The sequence below is a fragment of the Vicia villosa genome, linkage group LG1 (assembly GCF_029867415.1).
Source record: "Vicia villosa cultivar HV-30 ecotype Madison, WI linkage group LG1, Vvil1.0, whole genome shotgun sequence".
NCBI classification, from domain to species: domain Eukaryota; kingdom Viridiplantae; phylum Streptophyta; class Magnoliopsida; order Fabales; family Fabaceae; genus Vicia; species Vicia villosa.
The window spans coordinates 234,353,112-234,374,901 of NC_081180.1; the positions used below are offsets into that span (position 1 = coordinate 234,353,112).

Below are 21,790 nucleotides of genomic sequence, written 5' to 3' on the forward strand. Positions count from 1 at the left end.
CAACCTTTATTTATTCCTGAATGGAAGTGGGATAGCATATCCATGGACTTTGTATCTGGATTGCCAAGAACAGCTAAGAACTATGAAGCCATTTGGGTTATTGTGGATAGACTGACGAAGTCTGCTCACTTCATACCGATGAGGATGGATTATTCGATGGAAAGGTTGGCACAGTTGTACATTGAGAAAATAGTAAGTTTGCATGGTATTCCTTCGAGCATAGTATCAGATAGAGATCCAAGATTTACATCCAGATTTTGGGAAGGGTTACAGAAGGCCTTGGGTACTAAATTGAGGTTAAGTTCTGCTTACCATCCGCAGACTGATGGTCAGACTGAAAGGACGATTCAATCATTAGAAGACCTATTGCGTGCTTGTGTATTGGAAAAAGGTGGTACATGGGATAGTTACTTGCCGTTGATTGAATTTACTTACAACAACAGTTACCATTCGAGTATTGGTATGGCTCCATTTGAAGCTTTGTATGGTAGAAGGTGTAGGACACCACTGTGCTGGTATGAATCTGGTGAAAGTGCAGTGATTGGACCAGAGATTGTTCAAGAGACGACAGAAAAGATTAAGATGATTCAAGAGAAGATGAAGGCTTCTCAAAGTCGTCAGAAGAGCTATCATGATAAAAGGCGGAGAACACTTGAATTTCAAGAAGGAGATCATGTGTTTCTGAGAGTAACTCCTACGACGGGTGTTGGTCGAGCACTAAAGTCAAGGAAGTTGACGCCACGTTTCATTGGTCCGTTTCAGATTACAGAAAGAGTAGGAGAGGTTGCTTATCGTATTGCTTTACCAACAACACTTGCAAACCTACATGACGTATTCCATATATCTCAATTAAGGAAATATATAGCGGATCCGTCTCATGTAATCCAGGCAGATGACGTGCAAGTGAGAGATAATATGACAGTTGAGGCGTTGCCTATGAGGATTGAAGATCGGAAGATAAAGCAACTACGTGGTAAAGAAATAGCTTTAGTCCGAGTAGCTTGGGGAGGAGCTGCAGGTGGAAATGTTACGTGGGAGCTAGAGAGTCAGATGAAAGACTCTTATCCCGAACTCTTCGTTTGAGGTATGTTTTCGAGGACGAAAACTCTTTTAGTGGGGGAGAGTTGTAACACCCCGTTAATTCTAGTGTATTAATTTAATTATTTTATTAATTAAATTACTAGAATTAATAATCTGTGGGAATTATTTGGAAAATAATAAAAATATGGTGTTGGGCTGAGTGTGATAGTTAGTAGAAAGGGGGTGTTAACTAAGCAAGCCCATTAAGAATGTTTTATTTTATTTTTCATAAAATAAAGGAAATTGGGAAAAAGAGAGGCAGAAGCAGTAGAAGCAGATTTTGGAACTGAAGAACACGTGAAAGTGAGAAGAGCCAAAGGGGGAGAAGAACTTCGAAGATCCGACTCTAAGGTAAGGGGGGATTCTTCGGGTTAGTAATCCTTATGCGATTATAGGTAGTAGGATTGATTAGGATTATTGTTTAGTTCATTCGTACGTGTCGGGTTGGGGATTTGTTAGGTTTTGATAATCTTGTATGAATTGACATAATCCTGTTGATACTTGTGATATATGATGTTAATACATGTCAATAACCTATTTGAAATGTGTAATTGATGCATTGTGATGTGTATTTCGTGGTATGTGTGCATTTCATTTCCTATTATTCGAATTGGTGTAATTGGAATGAGTTGGGAATGGTTGGGATGCTGTTTTCTGCAAAATTTGGGGTTGCAGGTACGCAGTAACCGGTTACTGGGAGCAGGGTAACCGATTACTGCAGTGTAAAAAGGGAAATATTGCTGGCTGGGAGTCGGTAATCGGTTACTGAAAGCAGGGTAACCGATTACCCATACAAAAAACAGGGAGATGTATTTTCTGGAAGTCAGTAATCGGTTACTGAAAGCAGGGTAACCGATTACCCATACAAAAACCAGGGGGATGTGTTTCGTGAGTCAGGGTAACCGGTTACTGGCCTTTGGGTAACCGATTACCACTGAAGGTTTTTGAAAAATGCAGAATTTTGTAAAATGCATAACTTTTGATCCGTTGGTCCGTTTTGTGTGCCGTTTTGAGCATTGTGAAGCTGAATTAAAGGCCTATATGATGAATAGGTGGTATGGATGTGAAGTCCAAGTTGTTTATTTGTGATTATATTATTTCTTGGTTGATGACTTTCATGTATGCGTGTGATATGTTTGTATGAATGCTAAGAATATATATACATGCTTATTGGTGATGATTTGGTGATGATAATGAGACGATGTGTTACATCGGATTGGTGATGTTGTAAGCATGTTATATGTTGCATTCATTGGCATACATTTTTGGTGATGGATCCCGGTGATGAAAGTGGATCAAAATGGTGGGCATAATTCCCATTGTGTGGAATTTGTGCTGGTTAAAACTGTATCTTGGTGATGAAAAAGATCGGTTGGATGGGTTTATCCCATGGATGGTACCACATGCATTAGTGTCAGTTCATTCATTGCATTATATTATGATATGACTGAACGATTGTGTGGAGTGATATAATATGCTTATGTACTGATGTTTGGTTGTTATAACAAATTCCGATTCTATGTATGATGAGTGGATGATAATTGCTATGATATTCCATTGCTTATGATTGTATAATGGTTATTAATTCGAATGAAACTCACCCTTACTTTGATGATTTCAGATTAAGGATGTAGCGGCGTGTGATTGGGTGAAGATAGCTTATAAGCTAGCCCGTAGTTCGTGTCGAGTCATGCTCTGATTGTAACACTGGGATCGATTAGTCTTAGCGTTACTTGAGATACTATGTTGTTATTTTGTTTATGGATTATGTATTGATGAGCTGTTTGGATATGCTCCTAACGTTGTTTGAAATAAGTTTCCGCTGTGATGAACACATGTTGAAGTTTGGTTAATTTTAATAAAAGCATGACAATCGACTTTGATGTTTTATTTATTTAATAATTGTAACATCCTTGATGTGTTATTACTCTGATTATATTATTTTACCGTGGGGTTTTAGAAGGGTGTTACAAGCGGAGTTTTCGTTGGTCCGTTTCTGGAATTTCCGCTTAGCGGCCTAAGCGTCCCGCTGAGCGGCCAACAGCATATTTCATTTTTCCAAAACTTTGAAACTTCGTAACTCTTGGACCGTAACTCCGATTTTGTCGCCGTTCGAAGTGTTGGAAAGCTAACGCAATGAACTATACTATGATCTAATAAAATGATTCATAGGATGTAGTCTCCTATTATTTTTATTAGGATCAAGTGGTGAACTGTGTAGTAAGTTCAATTATCCAAACTTTGAAACCTTGTAACTTTTGATCCGTAACTCTGTTTTATACGCCGTTCGAAGCGTTAGGAAGCTAGTTGGATGTTCTATATGATGGTATAGGCTTGGTTAGCTTGTGATTAATTGGTTTTAATTACTGTTGATGAAAACACATAATTATTTATATGCGCGATATGATTGGTAAATAATCATAGTGCTTGGTTGCAATTGTTGTTGATGTGTGGATTAACATGGAATCATGTTCGTATGTGTTATGTATTAATGAATGTTCATTCTTGATATGTGACGATGTTTGGTTGTTTGTTGTTAACATAATGTGTGGCCTTATGGCAAGTAATTGTTGTTATGAGAATGATGTATTATCATTGTTGAATTGTTGTTATTACAACTTGTTGATGATGTATTGATGAAGTTGTGGGCCGATGGCCAATATTAATTTTATGTGATGCAATTATGAGATCATTTATGCCGACGTGGCCAGTATGTTTTGACGCTGAATGTGTGTTGTGTGCTTATTAATGCCTGTGTGGTAATTATGGTGTGATGTAATTGATAACGATGTTATTAATTGGTGATGTATCCTTTTGGATAGAATATAAACGGTGTAACGTGAGTATGTGACCGTGTTATATTGTTGATGATGTTGTTGTCGTGTAATAGAGTCGTATATTTGCATCATAACATTTCAATACGTTAATAGCGGAATGCTATTAACAGGTGGCCTGCGGGCATTGGTTACCAGTAGGAGCTTAATGCTCGGTAACGGTATATTAGCCTGAGTGGCAAGAGGTCATTAGTGGGAGCTACATGCTCGATGACGACAGCCTGCGGGCTTCCTGAGTGGAATAAAGTCTCAGCATAATGCTCGGCAAAGGGTCATCAGTGGGAGCTACATGCTCGATGACGACAGCCTGCGGGCTTCCTGAGTGGAATAAAGTCCCAGCATAATGCTCGGCAGGTGTATTTGTCATAATGACAAGGAGGAGTTTACTCCGGATTTGGTACCACATGCATATGCATAGTCGAGTCTCATTCATCATTGTCTGTCTTTATAATTTATGTTATCATTCATGTGTTGCATTACTTATATATCGATTGTAGCTAAATGAGTAGATTACGTTGTTGTATGATTCTTGATGATACTTGTTGGCATTACTATATTTATCATGCTTCTTCATTATAAATTATATTCTCACCCTTCTGCTGATTTGATGCTTGAGTGGCATCCTGCAGATTAGCCGCTTTGGGAGTCTTTTGGAAGAGGTAGTTCTCCAGTTGGTCTTGTCAGTCGCTCTGATACGTAACACCGGGGAGTCGGGAGTCTATTGTTATTTATTTGTATATGACTCTTTTAAACATGTATATGTGATAACGTGCCGTTGTGTATTGTAAACACTTTATTTTGGAAAACTCCTCTTTGAGAGTGAGAGCTATATATATATATATATATATATATATATATATATATATATATATATATATATATATATATATATATATATATATATATATGTTCATATCTTCCGTGTGTTATGTATCATTTTATTGGCAGGTGTTGTATGCTTTTGGCATCGCTGATGTCCGTTTGTTTTCTAGGTGTTTGTTTGGTTACTTAGTGTAACATCCTAATTGTGTTGTATGAAATTTTAATACTCTGATATTTTCTTGCCTAAATGCTTTGGGTAGAATTGGGGTGTTACATAATGAACTGGGAGATTCAGAGAGCAAGAAGGTAGATCGATATATCATAAGTTTAAAAAGATCTTTGTGTGAGAAGATGGGTTTATAGAATTTATGGATTGTGACTTGGGCATTCCGTCTAGCATTGACGGTAGAATTGAAGGAGAAATCCCCTTGAAATTTCTCATCTACCATAGTGGTGTGCAGCAGGGTAAAGCACCATTCCAGAGGCAAAGTAATCCATATGCTAAATCCACTAGAGACACGGGTTATCGTTGTAATGAAAGAGGTCACAGATCGAATGTTTGTCAAAGAAGGATAGTTGTCGTTGTTGCGGAGAAAAATGGATGAAATTCTGATACATAGATACCAAATGTCACGACACTGATATCCGATCAATTACAATAGCAATAACAATTATGAAGATACAATAAACTGCTGAAAGAAAATAACCCAGATAATTATTAATCCAATTAGATGCAACATCACATACTCTAGTTAGAAGTAACAATTTTATTGGAAACCTGAGATACCACTAAGGCTTTGAAAAAGTCGTGCATCAATTATTTTGTTTAGTGCTTGGACGAGATTAGGTTTAGGGAGAGCAGTTTTTAGAGTTAAAGTACATTGGAGACACAAGAGACTTTAAATAAAATAGACACTATAAAATTCATAAGTCAAAACTAAAAATTTCATCTTTATTTATATTGAAAATGATTAGAAATACTCATTGCTCAACATTAAATCACAAAAATGTACAAAACAATGAAACCATACAAGAAAAAAGAAAATAAACTTAGATTATCCTTATCATACTACTTAAGTTGCTCTTGGCAAACAAAAAACTAAATAAACTTAGGTTATTATTTAGGATGACACAAATAGTTATGTTTGTCCCCAAGTAGACCAATTAGCTTCACTCCCAACACGTGGCATCATCTGATTCCTTGACTGAGAGTCAACATTGAAGTTAGCTCCACACATAACACCCTCACTGTCAATTCTAGGCATTGCTTTCATCTTCTTTGTTGGATGCTCAAAGTTCAACAAACCATGCTCACTATGAAACAAACACCCTGAAAAATTTTCAACACCATTTAAAATTCTATTAGTCCCTATACAATTTTTGATGGTATGATTCTTATTAGTTCTACAAATTTGATAAATAAATATAATGTTTTTAGGACATACAAAATTTTAATTTTTTTTTTGCTAATCAAAATATTTACATACCATTTGGGAAAGGTGCAAATGATTTAGCACAACTTGATTTAACAAGTTCCAAATTTTCAGAAATAACCACTGACCCATCAGCTGCAATTCCCCAATACAATCCAATTTGCCCATCAGAACCCTAAAAAAATATGAACAATATTTTGTTAATCAATTAAGTACTAAAAAGTGATTTTTTTTTCCAGCATAGGCTAATTATAAGAAAAAAGTGACTCACAGATGCAGCAAAAACAGTTTCATTTATATGGTCATAGATCACAAATCCAAAACTTCCTTCAAATTCTTTGAGGACTTGATCAGCAGGGTATGGACCTCGGTCGCGAAGTGTCCGATACGCCTCGATGATGAACATGGCCTCATTGCTTCCCTTTGATAGTCCATATTGCTTGTTCAATTGACTGAGGTTGTGCAGATTTCCCATGAAAGCACAATATATGTTGTCCAAACCACTAAACAACCTATTTTGACACATGAAACATATTTTGTATTAGCAATATATCTATGATCTATATGATAAGCACTTGTACTCTTTTTAGAAATTTGGTTCCTAAAATACCCTCATACATACCTTTGATAAATGGAGGGTGTGGTTGAAGGGGAATAGGCCAATAAAGCATCATTTCCAAAAGTCATGAAGAAAGCATTGGAGGAATTACATGACATGAAATCTCTAAGAATTTCATGACTTGGTTTAGCTTTCTTAGTGTTTGTGTTCTGAGAAGCTGGACTATTAAGCTCTTTTGGTGCATTCACCAACTTTTCCTTAAAAATTCCCAACATGTTTGGTTCAAATCTTTGATTTAGTGACAATTAGCTGCATAAAAACATTATTAAAAAACATGTTAGGAATTTTGAACCATGAATGAAAAAAATACTAAATATGAAAAGTAAGGGAATGAAAATAGAGAAGCATACCAAGAAAATAATGAGAAAGCAAAAAAATAAGTTGTAGATGGAGAATGAGATTTGGTGAGTGATAGATTGAAAATGGATAATGAATGATGAGAATAATAAGGCAATAATGTAAGATATATATAGAAAAATGGTGTGTAAGAGTTTTCTTTCTTTTTGATTTAAAAGATGTGAGAGAGGTGACGTGGAGATAATATCCAATCCAAACAATAAATTATGATAAATATTGAAAAGTAAGATATCTTAATCAATTTTAATACATATGCAGGCCAGATTCAGAATTGATAGTTTATTTTAGTGAGTAGTAACTTTATATGTCATCCTTTCAACAAATAAATAAATAAATAACATTTATAAAAATGATATTAAGGGTTAAATATGTTTTTGGTCCCTTTAAATATAGTGGTTTTCAACTTTAGTCTTTCTAAATATTTTCCTCAAAGAATGGTCCTTTTAAAAATTTTAATTTTAACTTTTAGTCCCTCATGGCTAAATCGTAGCTAAAATGGTATCTAATTTCGTCGCTAAATAAAAAACAGTCGCTAAAACCGTCGCTAATTTGTAAAAGCCATCGCTAAATTGCAAAAGGGACCAAAAGTTAAAATTAAAATTTTTAGGAGGACCACTCTTTGAAGAAAATGTTTAGAGGGACTAAAGTTAAAAACCGCTATATTTAGAGAGACAAAAAACTTATTTAACCCTTATATTAATAGACATAAAAGACACCACTTTATTAAGCACATTAATATATAATAAAAATATTTTAATAAAAAAGTATTTTTTAGATTTAGTCAACAATTTTGATCTATACAGTGAACCGACTAATCTAGATTCGTGGTTCAGAAGACGATCCTGACCAAAACTCAAATAATATCCGAACGATTCGTCTTTAGTGAAAACTCCTTTCCTACTAGAACCCAAGTAATTAGTTAAAAAAATCTCTTTTAATTTATAAATACTTTTAATATAAATGAATTGATCAATTAAATCAATTATTTTATAATAGAAAAGGTTTTTTATTGGGTCATCTATTAATAAACTTATTCCCACTTTATATTTATTTTAATTTAAAAGCAATAGTATAAAGAAATGGTGTAATAATAGAAGAGAACGTGTTGTTGGTTGGAATTGTGAATAAATCTTATCCATTCCATTCTCTCATGTGACAATTATATGACTCATCAACTTCCAAAACTACCTTACATCATCATCCACAGATCGTTGCAGTTAAAAACATCATTCGTGTCTGAATCTCACAAACAACAACAATCTGAATTCAAATGGTCAATGGATTTTTATTTTGTCGTTATGGAATCATCAGAAAAATGTCCCTGCCCTATTCATTGAGACAGATTCTTGCAAGAATTTTACTGTTGTCAACACCAATAGATTTTTTTACTCCCTAGCAATTATTCGGAAACAAAAACTTTAAAATGTCTTATTTTCATTTTAGGGTCATGATATCTCCGGAATATTTTTTAAAAATACTAAACAAAAAAATATTTTTTACAAAAATAAATATTTTAATTTTCAATATATTGAATATCCGTATTTTAATTTTTTTTATCACTTTAATCATTTAAAAAGTCTTTCAAGAACAATCATTAGCATTTTCCTTAAAATTAAAATCTTGGAATATTCCATTTGAGAAAGAGACTCGGCCATCCATTGGCCGAGGATAGTCCGAGTTTTTTTAATGAACATACTAGGTCACTCTTTTGCCGAGAATAAGAATTTTTTATTGTTTTTTTAATTTTTTTAATATTTTTAATTTCAATATTTTTATAATATAATTTTTTTAATTAAGTCATCTTTTTTTATAATACTTTTAAGGGAAATGCCAACATCGTTAAAAATTTAAAATTGTATATTTTTATTGAAAATATTTTATTCAATGCATTGGATATTAAAATAATTGACCTTGTTAAAGAATAAAAAAAAAGTATGTTTTCTTATAAATACTTGTATTCAATACATTTAAAGTAGAAATCATAAATTTATTTAAAAAATATTTTCTTTATTTTGAAATCCTTAAAAAATGTCTACGGGACACTAGTTAACATGACTCTATTTTTAAATATTTAATGTAATTGTAATAAATTTTTATATTATTTTCTTAATTACGGCCACTAAACATTTAAACAAAAATTGTTAAAGTAGAAATCTGGTTGATTTTTCATTTATCTACTATCTTCTAACATATATTCAAAGATTGATCAAACTCCTTAAATTGCTCTTTCCTCAAAATAAATTTACACTACAAAATGGACATTTTGGTAACTAACAAAATAACGCTTCACCTTTTTATCTTTTGCACCAAGTATTTCACTCTTATTGGTCCACCAACTTTCTACAACATAATACACTATCTCATTTTTCTCCTTATAAAATACAATTTCAATTGAAAATATAATATAGTTGCATATTTATGATTATTATTCATTTATAATTGAATCATACATTTTAAATTTACATATTTTAAATATATTTTATACAATATTAAATAAATTTACATGATATTAGGTTGTAGTTTACAGATTACTATCAACATAATACATATTTTATTTATTTTTTCAAATGTTAAAATTCTTTTTATTCTCTTTCCGTCTTATGGATTTTTTTTCTTTGTATAATTATTTAATAATTAAGTAATTCATTTTAGATTTATTTGCATAATGTATTTTTTTAATTTAATTAGCATGATGAAAAATGTATTTATCTTCCGGGTCACTAACAAGACAATATTTATTTTAGTTAATCAATCATTATTTTAATTCAAGAGAAAAAATCTTTATTTTTAAATATTAATTTTTTCTCCATCTCACACTACAAGAAAAAAAAAAGTTTTGCGACATGTAGGTTGCGACATAATTTTTTAAAAATCTGGAACATTTTACGACGGTTGTAGGCTCAACTGCCCTTTAAAGAAATTTGCGACAGTTCAACAACGCTCGCCCCAAAATATATTCATGATTATTATTTGAAGATTCTAAGTTACTACATTTTTTTTAGTTATTTACACAATATCATAATTAAATTACCCAACCTCAAAATATATATGGTTGAAATTGCAAATCATTGTTAAATTGACTATGAAAACCTTATTAATAAATTTTTTTCTAATGGTTAATTTCCATTTTATGTATACAATTTGGTCAAACTTTTTATTTCATATTTTTTTCATATCATTAAAAAAATACTACACCATAAATAATGCACCCGTGCGACAGCACGGGTCTCTGACTAATTACATATGTACAATAAATAACACTCATATTGTATCAGAATCTCACACTCAAAATATAAATAATAGAATATACTTTTTTTCTCTTTCTCTCTTATATTGTTTTATACAGGAAGAATATTAAAATATCCTCAAAAGATTTCATAAAGATTGTTTTGTTATACCGATCTAAAAATTTGTAATTTGTAATATGTTCATAAAAAGATTCTCATTCCAGAAGAATGACACAAATAATTTTACCGCATATCAAAAGGATGGTTATGGTTATATTTTTTGGATCGTTTATAACATATTTTAATTCATCCCAGAAGGATGATTATATTTTTTAGATTATCGTTTATAGCAAATACTTTAATTCATCCCAGAAGGATGGTTATATTTTTTAGATAATCGTTTATAATAAATATGTTAATTCATCCCAGAAGTATAGTTATATTTTTTTAGATCGTTTATAACAAATATTTTAATTCATCTCAGAAGTGGTTATATTTTTTATATTAGTGTTTATAACAAATAATTTCAACGCATCCCAAAAAGATGGTTATATTTAAAAGATGGTTATATTTTTTAGATTAGTGGTTATAACAAATAATTTTAACCCATCACATAAGGATGGTTATATTTTTTAGATTAGTGGTTATAACAAATAATTTTAACAAATCCCAAAAAGATGGTTATATTTTTTAGATTAGTGGTTATAACAAATAATTTTAAGTAACGCATCCCAGAAGGATGGTTATATTTTTTAGATTAATGGTTATAACAAATAATTTCAACCCATCACATCAGGATGGTTATATTTTTTAGATTAGTGGTTATAACAAATAATTTTAACTCATCCCAGAAAGATAGTTATAATTTTTAGAATATTTTTTTATAACGAATAATTTTAACTCATCCCAGAAGGATGATTATATTTATTTTAAATTGTTGCTTATGAATACATATTTGATATAATATATCTCAATCGAAAATTATTGCAAAAAGAAATTTAAAAATTTATTCCTAGAAGGAATTGAACCCAAAAACCTTTAATCTTTATATTTGTTTAAAGATATGTAATATATTTCTAAAAAAAAACAATCACAACATCCTTGAAAGATTGTTCAAAGAATTTTTTTTCATCATTTGTTATATGGTTCCCTAAGAACTAAATATTCCATTAAATGATTGGTCATCTAATATATTCTTTTTATAGTATATGAAGATTGAGCCATTGTTCCTGAAGAACCAATATTTTAATATCAAAGTATTTTGAAAGATTGAAATTTTTATCTTTGTTGATAGAGAATTTTGGTTGAGTTTTATAAGAACCAACCTAATATACTCCTGAAGTAGCAAAATTAAGAATATACTTTCAAGAATATCATGAAAGATTACTAATAATTTAAAGCATATGTGTTTTAGGATCTAAATTGATTTTTATATGATTTGGATCAAAATAAAGTAAAAATATATATTCTATTTGATATTCTTGTGTTTCAAATAATTTATTTTAAGAGAAAAAATTGGATTATAAAGTGTTAAAAATATAAAATTGGTAGTAGTTTGTTATAATTACTTGAAAGTATATTCTTTTTAAAATTGTAACGATTATGCATTAAATATTCAATTTAATTAAATTTATTAGTTGTTTGGTGTTAAATTATTTTACTAGAACCAATTCCGTTATGTATAATGTATGACTTAAAATATTTTTGTATCGATTAATAAATGTTATAGATTTTACTGTTGCCATTAAATTTATAAATTAACAATTTTTTTCAAATATTAAGGTGTATTTGATATTTTAAGATAGTTTTTATATTGTTTAATTAATGTCATTTCGTGCAACAATTTTAACGATATTATGTTATTTATTTATTTATATAATATAATAGTAACTTATAGTAATTAAGGAATAAGATCTTATTACTTTAACTTATTTTGTTGTTTACTATCACACTTAATTAGTAATAATATGGTTTTTATATTTGTTTGAAATTTATTTGATTTATCTGATAAAAAATTAAATTGCAAAAAGTTCTTTTGACTAAATGTGTGTTCTAAATAATATTGTTAGAAAATAAATTTAAATTTAATTTATACAAATCAAATCAAATTAAAATATGTATGTATGGTTCATGAAGATTTATTTATTGAAGAACAACATGATTGACTCAATATATAGTGTGTTTCTAAAGGAAAATAAAAATCTGGAAAATTGAGTTATTAATGACATTAATTATTGCATTGATTAAAATATGATGCAAAGGTTTGTTGTCTACTCACAACCACCAGTTTGTGAAATTGTTTTCTCAGACTAAGATTTCAATATCTGAATTTTTCATAACTTTCTTGTTAAGTATCGCATATATTATTAAAATTAATATTGAACATCTTGTAGCATATGTTCATAAAAAAAATGGAGTTAAAGATCCATTATTTAGACGTATAAAGTTAATTTATATGGTTGATACTTGTGAGATTATAAATTCTAAATTAGATATTTGAAACACGCAAAACATGAATATTAAAACATTTATCCGCATCATGCCAACACATTGCGATACATTTCTCGTCTAAATGAACTTCTGGATGTGTTGTGTAGTTTGCAATCGCTCCAATATAATACACTAAGACGGGTCCTGAAATAATATTGGAAAAATATATTTCATATAAATCCCAATTTTGAGACATAATTTGAGCAAAGAATTAGATACTTGATTGCAGCCCAGTAGGCTGATTTTTAATTGAGAAATTAAATTTTCCAATATTAGGGAGAGAGTTTATGGAGGTGAAGAGTGAACTAGAATTTCAAATAAACAATCTAAAATAAATTGTCATCTTGATCCTCGTATAAAAGAATACGAACCAGAAGTTCAATATATTTCTCATTTACAAAATTTATAAAACTTAGGCAAAATACCATTTTTAGTCCCTTAAGTATACCCCAAGGTCCATTCTGGTCCCTTATCTTTAAAGTGTCATAGTGGTCCTTTAATTGTTCAAAAAGGTCCACGTTAATCCTTTCCGTCCATTTTTTTTTTTGCTAACGGCGTCAACTTTTCCATGCTGGCATCTGACGTGGCGCCGAGTCATATTATTATTATTATTTCTCTCTCTACGCTCTCTTTATCCCTCTACATTTTAAAACACTCTCTGCAACTAACAGACTACCTCTACCCAGAAAATCCATGAATATTCATCCCCTACCTCTAGCCACTTTCAATAGATTTCTAGAAACCTAAACAACAGTTAGGTAACCCAGGCCATAATTGAGGTTTTGCATAAAGCACTACGAGGGTTCTTCATTGACTTCACCACCGCCAACAGAATTTTATCCCTGATAATCACAAACTTCAAATCAGAAACAAAATTCCTCGAATCCTAATTCAACCCATGACATAAATTTCAAAACTTTAACAAAATATATACAAAAAAATTAACCCTTACAAAATGGTAATAGCAGAGAAGAGTGGAACACACTTTGACCCAGTTTTTCGAATCCAAATCTTCGATCAAACTCTGCATTTATGAAGATTTCCATAAATCGATGCCAGAATCAATTGTGGGTTCCGATGGGACTTGATTTTCGTCATTGGCAGTATGAGGTTGTTGGTGTTGTTGTTGTTTCTGAGTTACGACAGTAATTCTAGGTTGTTTTTTGGGTCTTTCTTGGGTAGTTGTTGTTGCTGTTTCTTCTTGTCATTTTGGTTTTTCTAGGGTTGGTGTTGTCTGGTTCTATTTTAGGTATAAGAATTTCAAGGAAGCAAAAAGGGCCATTAATAAGTCCAAATGGACTTTAATGTTATTCCATAAGGTTTTGGCGAAGACAACTTGATGAAGACAATGTCAATGGAAGTGGCTCTTCAGATAAGGTTTACAAGGTTGTGTTGAACGGCGAGGAAGCTGTTGTTGTTAATAACTTATCATTCTTTTGTTTTTGTTTATAATAAAATTGAATGAAATGACATACATAAATTGCAAGGTGATGTAGTGGTAAGTTGTTTCACCTATATAGAAGATGGCCTGAGTTCAAATCCAACTTAAATGTAAAATTTTGGAATTTTGTAATAATTTTGATGAGCATTGATGATGAACACAGGCCACACATACCACATCACCGCCACGTCAGATGCCAGCATGGAAAAGTTGACGGCGTTAGCAAAAAATGGATGGAAAGGACTAGTGTGGATTTTTTTGAACAATTTATATTCCTATTAAAGTATATTCTCTTGTTGAAAAATCTAATATTGCAAATGAGTTGTAGTTGCGCCTGAAGCTTGATATTAAAGTCAGTTCCTATGTTAAAAGTCCTCTACCAAGAAAAGAAACTAAATTTAAAGTTGACTCAAGTGAGGATATGAAAATTCTAAGAGTACTTTGACATTATTCATTTTTCAGTTCCAGAAGAACTAATCAAGTACTTGAAATATGAAATGAAGAAATCTTGATAAATTATGTCATGAATAAAATGTGATGGAACCGAAATTAATATAATCGAAATTAAGTCAATATTGACAATATCTTTGTATACAATGTAGCGCTACAAGTGATCAATGATAACTAGGATCATTAGTCAAAGTCTATTAAAGATTGTAGACAAAGTGAGAATTCTCCATTGTACCCAGGAGGTATATAGGCACAAGATGTAACGTCTTGCCGAACATAATTTTAAAATCAAACCCAAATTTTATTTTGCACACAACTCTTTTAACACAGATTTACAAAAAAGTTATTATGGAGTACCACATATGTGAGGGGTGCTAACACCTTCCCCTTGCATAATCAACCCCTGTACCTAAAATCTCTATTTTGTTTTATTAGTTTTTGTTTTAAAAAACTTATTTGGGTTTTACTTCGTTATTTTCCCATTTCCTTTGGAAACAATAAAGCGCGGTGGCGACTTTCACTAAAATACGAGTCAAGTCAATCCAATGACTCTGATCTTAATTTTTCCCCGCTACAACATGGTGTGAGGTAACTGGTTACATCATAAAAATTTGATTTATTGTCTTTGTTTCTGTGATGTAATTGGTTACATCATTTGAGATAACCGGTTACATAGTTCAAAATTTGCGTAACAGAGACAAAGGAAGGTGATGTAACCAGCTACATGAATTGAGGTAGCCGATTACCTTATTGAAGCTGGCATTTTTCTACTTTGAAAATTAATAACTTTTGACTCGGGTGTCCATTCGATGCACTGTTTGGACCGTTGGAAAGCTAAAAATATTCTCTTTTATCATGATGATACTTTTTATATTAGAAAATGATAATTATATATGTGAGTTTTATGCCTTGTGTATTAGTGTCGTACGAAATACGATGAATTTTGTTGTGATTGAACGATGATATTGTACGAATGATGCTTGAATGAATTTCATAATATATTGCATAATGATGTTGTTGTTGTTGTTGGCCTGGAATGGCATAATGTTGAAGGCTTACGATATGTAATTGCATAGTTATGATTTGGAATGTTAGTGTTGCATGCATACATTGTTGAGATCTTATGCTCTATTGTTGGTATGGATTGACAAATTATAGAGGGCTTGTGCTCTATTGGTACCACATGCATTGAGTTGGTGTAAATCTCATAGCATGACATTGAAGAATTGATATGATGTTGTGTTCTATAATTGAAGTATGAATTGTGTGTCATGTAATGATGAACTATTATTGATAATATGCATTGGATATTTATCGCATACTTATTAATATATAACTTATTAGAGTGTTATGATATCTATCCCTTCTGTTAGAATGATGCTTTATACGACATCGTGTAGATATTCAGGAGTAATTCGAGGCTGTGGAGTCTAGAAGAGGTTGCTCTTCTTATTTTATGAGTCAGCATCAATGCTCTGATACGTAACACCATGGGGTGAACACTTGCTTGTTTTTTATATGTTAACTTTTTATTTTTTTTTAATTTGTTGGAGTATTAAAAACTCCCTTTTATTGAATAAAGTTGCTTTATGGTTGATTGAGAACGTTTGAATAAAGGTTATGTTTTCTTCCGTTGCATTAATGAAGTTAAAGTTGAGAACTGTTGTGAATTCAATGCCAAGAACAAAGTATAAAACAAGGAAGAATAAAGGACAAGGAAGAAGAGGAACACAAGAATTTGTTATAACTGCTATTCTTTTACTTTCTCTTAAAACAAGATTACAAGTTTACAAGAATAACAAATAACCTCTCTCACCCTAAATTAGGATTTGCAGCTTAGCAATGATGAGAGACTAGTATGCTATTTATAATAAAACCTAACATACTAACTAATGGGCTTTTTCATCAAGGCCCATTACACAAGCCAACTTAATAAACAAGCTAACTTAACAAATTAGGGTTTAAACACTAAAACCTAATTTAACATGCTAACAACCCTAGCATCTTCGACATCTGCATGCTAGACCCATCTTCGACTACAGCATGCACACTTCGACACCAGCATGTGAACAATCCTTCGACTTCATGCTTAACTCTGTCGAACTGTCGAACCAAGAAGCTACCCTTCGACAATACTAGAGTTCGATCCAATATCTCACAAGAACAATGTTGAATGGTTTTTGGTTCATCCACTTGATGTGTTATGTATCTATCTATGCATGATTGAGCAGGTTTTGATAAAGTGGTGAAGTGTAGCATCCTAGCTGTTGTGTTTTAATTTAAGAAATAAATTACTCTGATTTTTATTAAATTATCATTTGGGAATTAGGGTGTTACAACTTGATCAAACTTAGATCAAGGGAAGAGAAGTGCAAGGATCAACATCAAATATAGGGTTTGTATGGTGGAATTGCTTGACATATCTTGTAAACAATTTTTTCATAGTAAGATTGATATCTCAATTCCAAATTGGAATTAGGGGCAAACATAGTCGTAGCGAGGACGATCGGTGAAATGCCTAAACAACTCCTTATGTCCTCTCTTTATATATCTCTTTATCTATTGTGTTTAAATTTCCATTATCAAATTGTTAAACACAGTGATTGGTAACGATATTCCGATAATTGTTTTGAACATTGTTGATTTATTGATTGCCTTACAATCAAATAGATTGTAAGAGGATTTTGATATCAACAAACTTACAGGAAAAATCTGAAAAAATCAATCGCACGTCAAGTGTTCGATAATTTGACACTTTGAATTTTTGTGCGCATATTCGATGTTCTAATAACTGGTTCGGTGTAGACGACTTTCAATCTAAACACGATACTTCTGCTTGCCATAGTTTAAATGTTTTCAGAACCTTTAAAATTTGAATTTTTAAACTTGGGGATCTATTCATCCCTTCTCTAGATAAGTTATCATCGTTTAACAATTATCCCTCCAAATTATTTTAGATCATATTTCATACTTTGATATTTTTTTCTCCGAGTAATAAATATTCCTAGACTTTAAGGTTATTCTTAATCCAAACTAAGTTGTTTGAATCTAGTGTTGTTTTCCTGCATGCTTATGAAATTATCAATGATAAACACAAACTATTGTATATAATTGAGGGAATACCATGAAATACGAAAAGAACAAAAGATTAATATATGTTACAAAAAACATAAAGAAACTTGGCGATATCATAGAATGGTTTAATTCATGTATGATATATCTAAGGGAATTAGTGATGTTGAAAGGTTGGTTGCACGTATCGAAGAAAAGTCGCACATCGGAAAGGTTCGGCAAAAATTGTGCAGGTTTGGTGTCCGATATTAGAATGACTATTATTATACCTTTTCGGAAAAGAAATCGGCTCCGAGTCCAATTCATTGATTTGCAGTGACATATGGGCCTTTTAAACCATCCGAGTTTGTTTCAGGTGCGAATACAACATTTTAACATTTTCCGTAATTTTCTGTTTTATTATTGTTTTTGGATTAAAAGCCCATTAGAGTTTCTTTTCTTGTTTTATTTCTATTTTGAATTAAAATTCCATTAAGGGTTTTTTTATGTATTTAAACACCTTTGGGTGTGGCCGTGAAGACTATCTTTGATCATAATAAAACTCAGCAGTTTTTCTATCTGGTGGATTTCAGAGTTTTATCTGACAAGTTTTACGCTTGAAAACCTGTGTTCTCATTATAGGATTAGCGCTTGCTAATCCACAGTGTTTCCAACTGCGTTAGGTGGCATTATAGCAAGTTTTCCCATGTTTCTATTCGTAGTTTGATCCGCCATGGGAGATCAACTGTTGACAAGAGTAGACCTTGAGGGATTTACATGAGCTTTTATCACGACCCTAACGACTTTGACTGAATAAATGGCGACTTTAACAACTCAGGTGAGCATCTCAAACAACAATGACAATCAATAAAGATACAAGAGAAGGAACCGATTATGATTCCACGGGTGGAAACAATTGTGATGTTATTGCTGAAAAATCAACTTCTGGAGAAGAAGAAGAAGAAACTGACGAGGAAGAGGTAGTAGTTCATGGGAATCGACATAACTATGATTATCAAGTGGAGGTTGACACTTCATTATTCTATATAATGATGAGAGTGGAGGAGTTTCTGAATTGGTAGATCGACATTGACAAATTTTTCGCCGACACGAGCGTCCTTGAGAGTAAGAATGTTGATGGTGATCAAGTTGAAGAGTACAACTGATGTTTGATGGGATAATCTTGTTGTTTAGAGCCAGAGGCAAAGAATGAAACAATTGATCTTGGAGCGATTCTTACCAGAGGATTATGAACAGATCCTTTATAAGATATATATTGAGTGTGTTCAGAAAAAGAAAATTGTAATAGAATACACAAACTGAGTTCCTGTATTTCTCTAAGTCTAATAAACTGGGAGAGTAAAAAAAAAACAAAAAGATAGATCGATATATCATAAGCTTAAATAAAATAGACACTATGAAATTCATTAGTCAAACCTAAAAATTTCATCTTATTTATATTGAAAAGGATTAGAAATACTCATTGCTCAACATTAAATCACAAAAATGTACAAAACAATGAAACCATACAAGAAAAACTACTCATTGCTCAACATTAAATCACAAAAATGTACAAAACAATGAAACCATACAAGAAAAACGAAAATAAACTTAGATTATCCTCATCATACTACTTAAGTTGCTCTTGGCAAACAAAACACTAAATAAACTTAGATTATCATGATGAAACTAGTAGTTATGTTTGTCCCCAAGTAGACCAATTAGCTTCACTACCAACACGTGGCATCATCTGATTCCTTGACTGAGAATCAACATTGAAGTTGGCTCCACACATAACACCCTCACTGTCAATCCTAGGCATTGCTTTCATCTTCTTTGTTGGATGCTCAAAGTTCAATAAACCATGCTCACTATGAAACAAACACCCTGAAAAATTTTCAACACCATGTAAAATTCTATTAGTCCCTATACAATTTTTGATATTATGATTCTTATTAGTTATACAAATTTGATAAATAAATAAAATATTGTTAGGACATTACAAAATTTTAATTTTCTTGCTAATCAAAATATTTACATACCATTTGGGAAAGGTGCAAATGATTTAGCACAACTTGATTTAACGAGTTCCAAATTTTCAGAAATAACCACTGACCCATCAGCTGCAATTCCCCAATACAGTCCAATTTGTCCATCAGAACCCTAAAAAAATATGAACAAATATTAATCAATAAGTCTCAAAAAAGTGATTTTTTTCCAGCATAGGCTAACTATAAGAAAAAAAGTGACTCACAGATGCAGCAAAAACTGTTTCATGTGTATGATCATAAATCACAAATCCAAAACTTCCTTCAAATTCTTTGAGGACTTGATCAGCAGGGTATGGACCTCGGTCGCGAAGTGTCCGATACGCCTCGATGATGAACATGGCCTCATTGCTTCCCTTTGATAGTCCATATTGCTTGTTCAATTGACTGAGGTTGTGCAGATTTCCCATGAAAGCACAATATATGTTGTCCAAACCACTAAACAACCTATGTGACACAAAAAAACATATTTTGTATTAGTAATAGATCATAAGATAAGCACTTTTACTCTTTTTAAGAAATTTGATTCCTAAAATACCCTCATACCTTTGATAAATGGAGGGTGTGTTTGAAGGGGAATAGGCCAATAAAGCATCATTTCCAAAGGTCATGAAGAAAGCATTTTCGGAATTGCATGACATGAAATCTTTAAGAATTTCATGACTTGGTTTAGCTTTCTTAGTGTTTGAATTCTGAGAAGCTGGACTATTAAGCTCTTTTGGTGCATTCACCAACTTTTCTTTGAAAATTCCCAACATGTTTGATTCAAATCTTTGATTTAGTGACAATTAGCTGCATAAAAACATTATAAAAAAAAACATGTTAGGAATTTTGAACCATGAATGAAAAAAAAAAATACTAAATATGAAAAGTAAGGGAATGAAAATAGAGAAGCATACCAAGAAAAATAGTGAGAAAGCAAAAAAAGAAGTTGTAGATGGAGAATGAGATTTGGTGAGAGATAGATTGAAAATGGAAAACGGATGATGAGAATAATGAGGCAATAATGTAAGATATATATAGAAAAATGGTGTGTAAGAGTTTTCTTTCTTTTGACTTAAAAGATGTGAGAGAGGTGACGTGGAGATTTTATCCAATCCAAACAATAAATTTTGATAAAGATGGAAAAGTAAGATATCTTAATCAATTTTAATACATATGCAGGCCAGATTCAGAATTGATAGTTTTTTTCTTTTGGTACAAGAATTGATAGTTTATTTTAGTGAGTAGTAACTTTGTATGTCATCCTCTCAACAAAAATTATATTAAGCACATTAATATATAATAAAAACATTTTAATAAGAAAAAAAAATGGGAAAAGCTAACGTGTGCCCTTAAGGCACAAGTTAATGATATATTTATAGAAATATTTTATTGGAACGCGTGCATTCAATGTATCGGAACTTTAAATATGACTTTATTACATTTAATTATAATTAACTTTTTCTAATTATAGTATTTTAACATGTGCCCTTAGGGCACATGTTAGCATAACCCAAAAAAAATTTGGGTTTAACAAACAGTTTTGATTCATACAGTGAATCGACTAATCTAGATTCACAGTTCAGAGAACGACTACGACTATGACCAAATTTTGTTTCTACTAAGAATCGAACTCAGATAATACCTGAACGATTCGTCCTTAGTGAAAACTCCTTTCCTACTAAAACCTAAGTAATTGGTTAAAAAAATCTCTTTTAATTTATAAATATTTTTAATATAAATGAATTGATCAATTAAATCAATTATTTTATAATAGAAAAGATTTTTTTTATTGTGTCATCTATTAATAAACTTATTCCCACTTCATATTTATTTTAATTTAAAAGCAATAGTAAAAAGAAGTGGTGTAATACTCCCCCGTCTCATAATAAGTGTCTTATTAGAGTTTTGCGCGATTCTTAAGAAAATGATTAGATATATTGATTTTAATGAAAA

General features: G+C 31.3%; 2 protein-coding genes and 1 long non-coding RNA gene across 4 annotated transcripts in view; 1 reads left to right on the top strand and 2 right to left on the bottom strand.

The window, feature by feature from the left end:
• LOC131644975 (stem-specific protein TSJT1-like) overlaps positions 1 to 7,256 on the bottom strand; it is a 77,788-nt gene extending 70,532 nt beyond the window's left edge. Inside the window, exons 1-5 of one of the 2 annotated variants that reach the window (XM_058915611.1) lie at positions 7,139 to 7,256; positions 6,792 to 7,037; positions 6,441 to 6,681; positions 6,224 to 6,344; positions 5,862 to 6,066 (exon numbers count right to left, since the gene is read on the bottom strand). In XM_058915611.1, coding sequence (XP_058771594.1) covers positions 5,876 to 6,066; positions 6,224 to 6,344; positions 6,441 to 6,681; positions 6,792 to 7,003 — 765 coding nt within the window. In that variant the 5' untranslated portion in view covers positions 7,004 to 7,037; positions 7,139 to 7,256 and the 3' untranslated portion in view covers positions 5,862 to 5,875. Of the gene's footprint in view, positions 1 to 5,665; positions 6,067 to 6,223; positions 6,345 to 6,440; positions 6,682 to 6,791; positions 7,038 to 7,138 lie in introns of those variants that run through there. The other variant, XM_058915610.1, reaches the window with a different exon arrangement.
• On the top strand, positions 1,353 to 2,970 carry LOC131644977 (uncharacterized). Its single transcript, XR_009296806.1, has 2 exons — positions 1,353 to 1,431; positions 2,702 to 2,970. It is a non-coding gene; the product is annotated as an uncharacterized LOC131644977 (long non-coding RNA).
• A 12,067-nt stretch (positions 7,257 to 19,323) lies between the features above and the next one.
• LOC131623754 (stem-specific protein TSJT1-like) lies at positions 19,324 to 20,887 on the bottom strand. The gene is made up of 5 exons (XM_058894780.1): positions 20,752 to 20,887; positions 20,399 to 20,644; positions 20,059 to 20,299; positions 19,847 to 19,967; positions 19,324 to 19,691 (listed from the first exon to the last, which is right to left on the bottom strand). The coding sequence occupies exons 2-5, from the start codon at positions 20,608 to 20,610 to the stop codon at positions 19,501 to 19,503; spliced, it is 765 nt and encodes a 254-aa protein (XP_058750763.1). The 5' UTR covers positions 20,611 to 20,644; positions 20,752 to 20,887; the 3' UTR covers positions 19,324 to 19,500.
• Between the last annotated feature and the right edge of the window lie 903 nt (positions 20,888 to 21,790).

Excerpts from the sequence above, each read along its gene's own strand:
- LOC131623754 (XM_058894780.1), bottom strand. The coding sequence starts at position 20,610 with ATGTTGGGAATTTTCAAAGAAAAGTTGGTGAATGCACCAAAAGAGCTT. Across the intron at positions 19,968-20,058 it reads AAACAGTTTTTGCTGCATCT|GGTTCTGATGGACAAATTGG; the intron begins GTGAGTCACTTT and ends ATATTTTTTTAG. Across the intron at positions 19,692-19,846 it reads ATTTGCACCTTTCCCAAATG|GGTGTTTGTTTCATAGTGAG; the intron begins GTATGTAAATAT and ends AAAATTTTTCAG.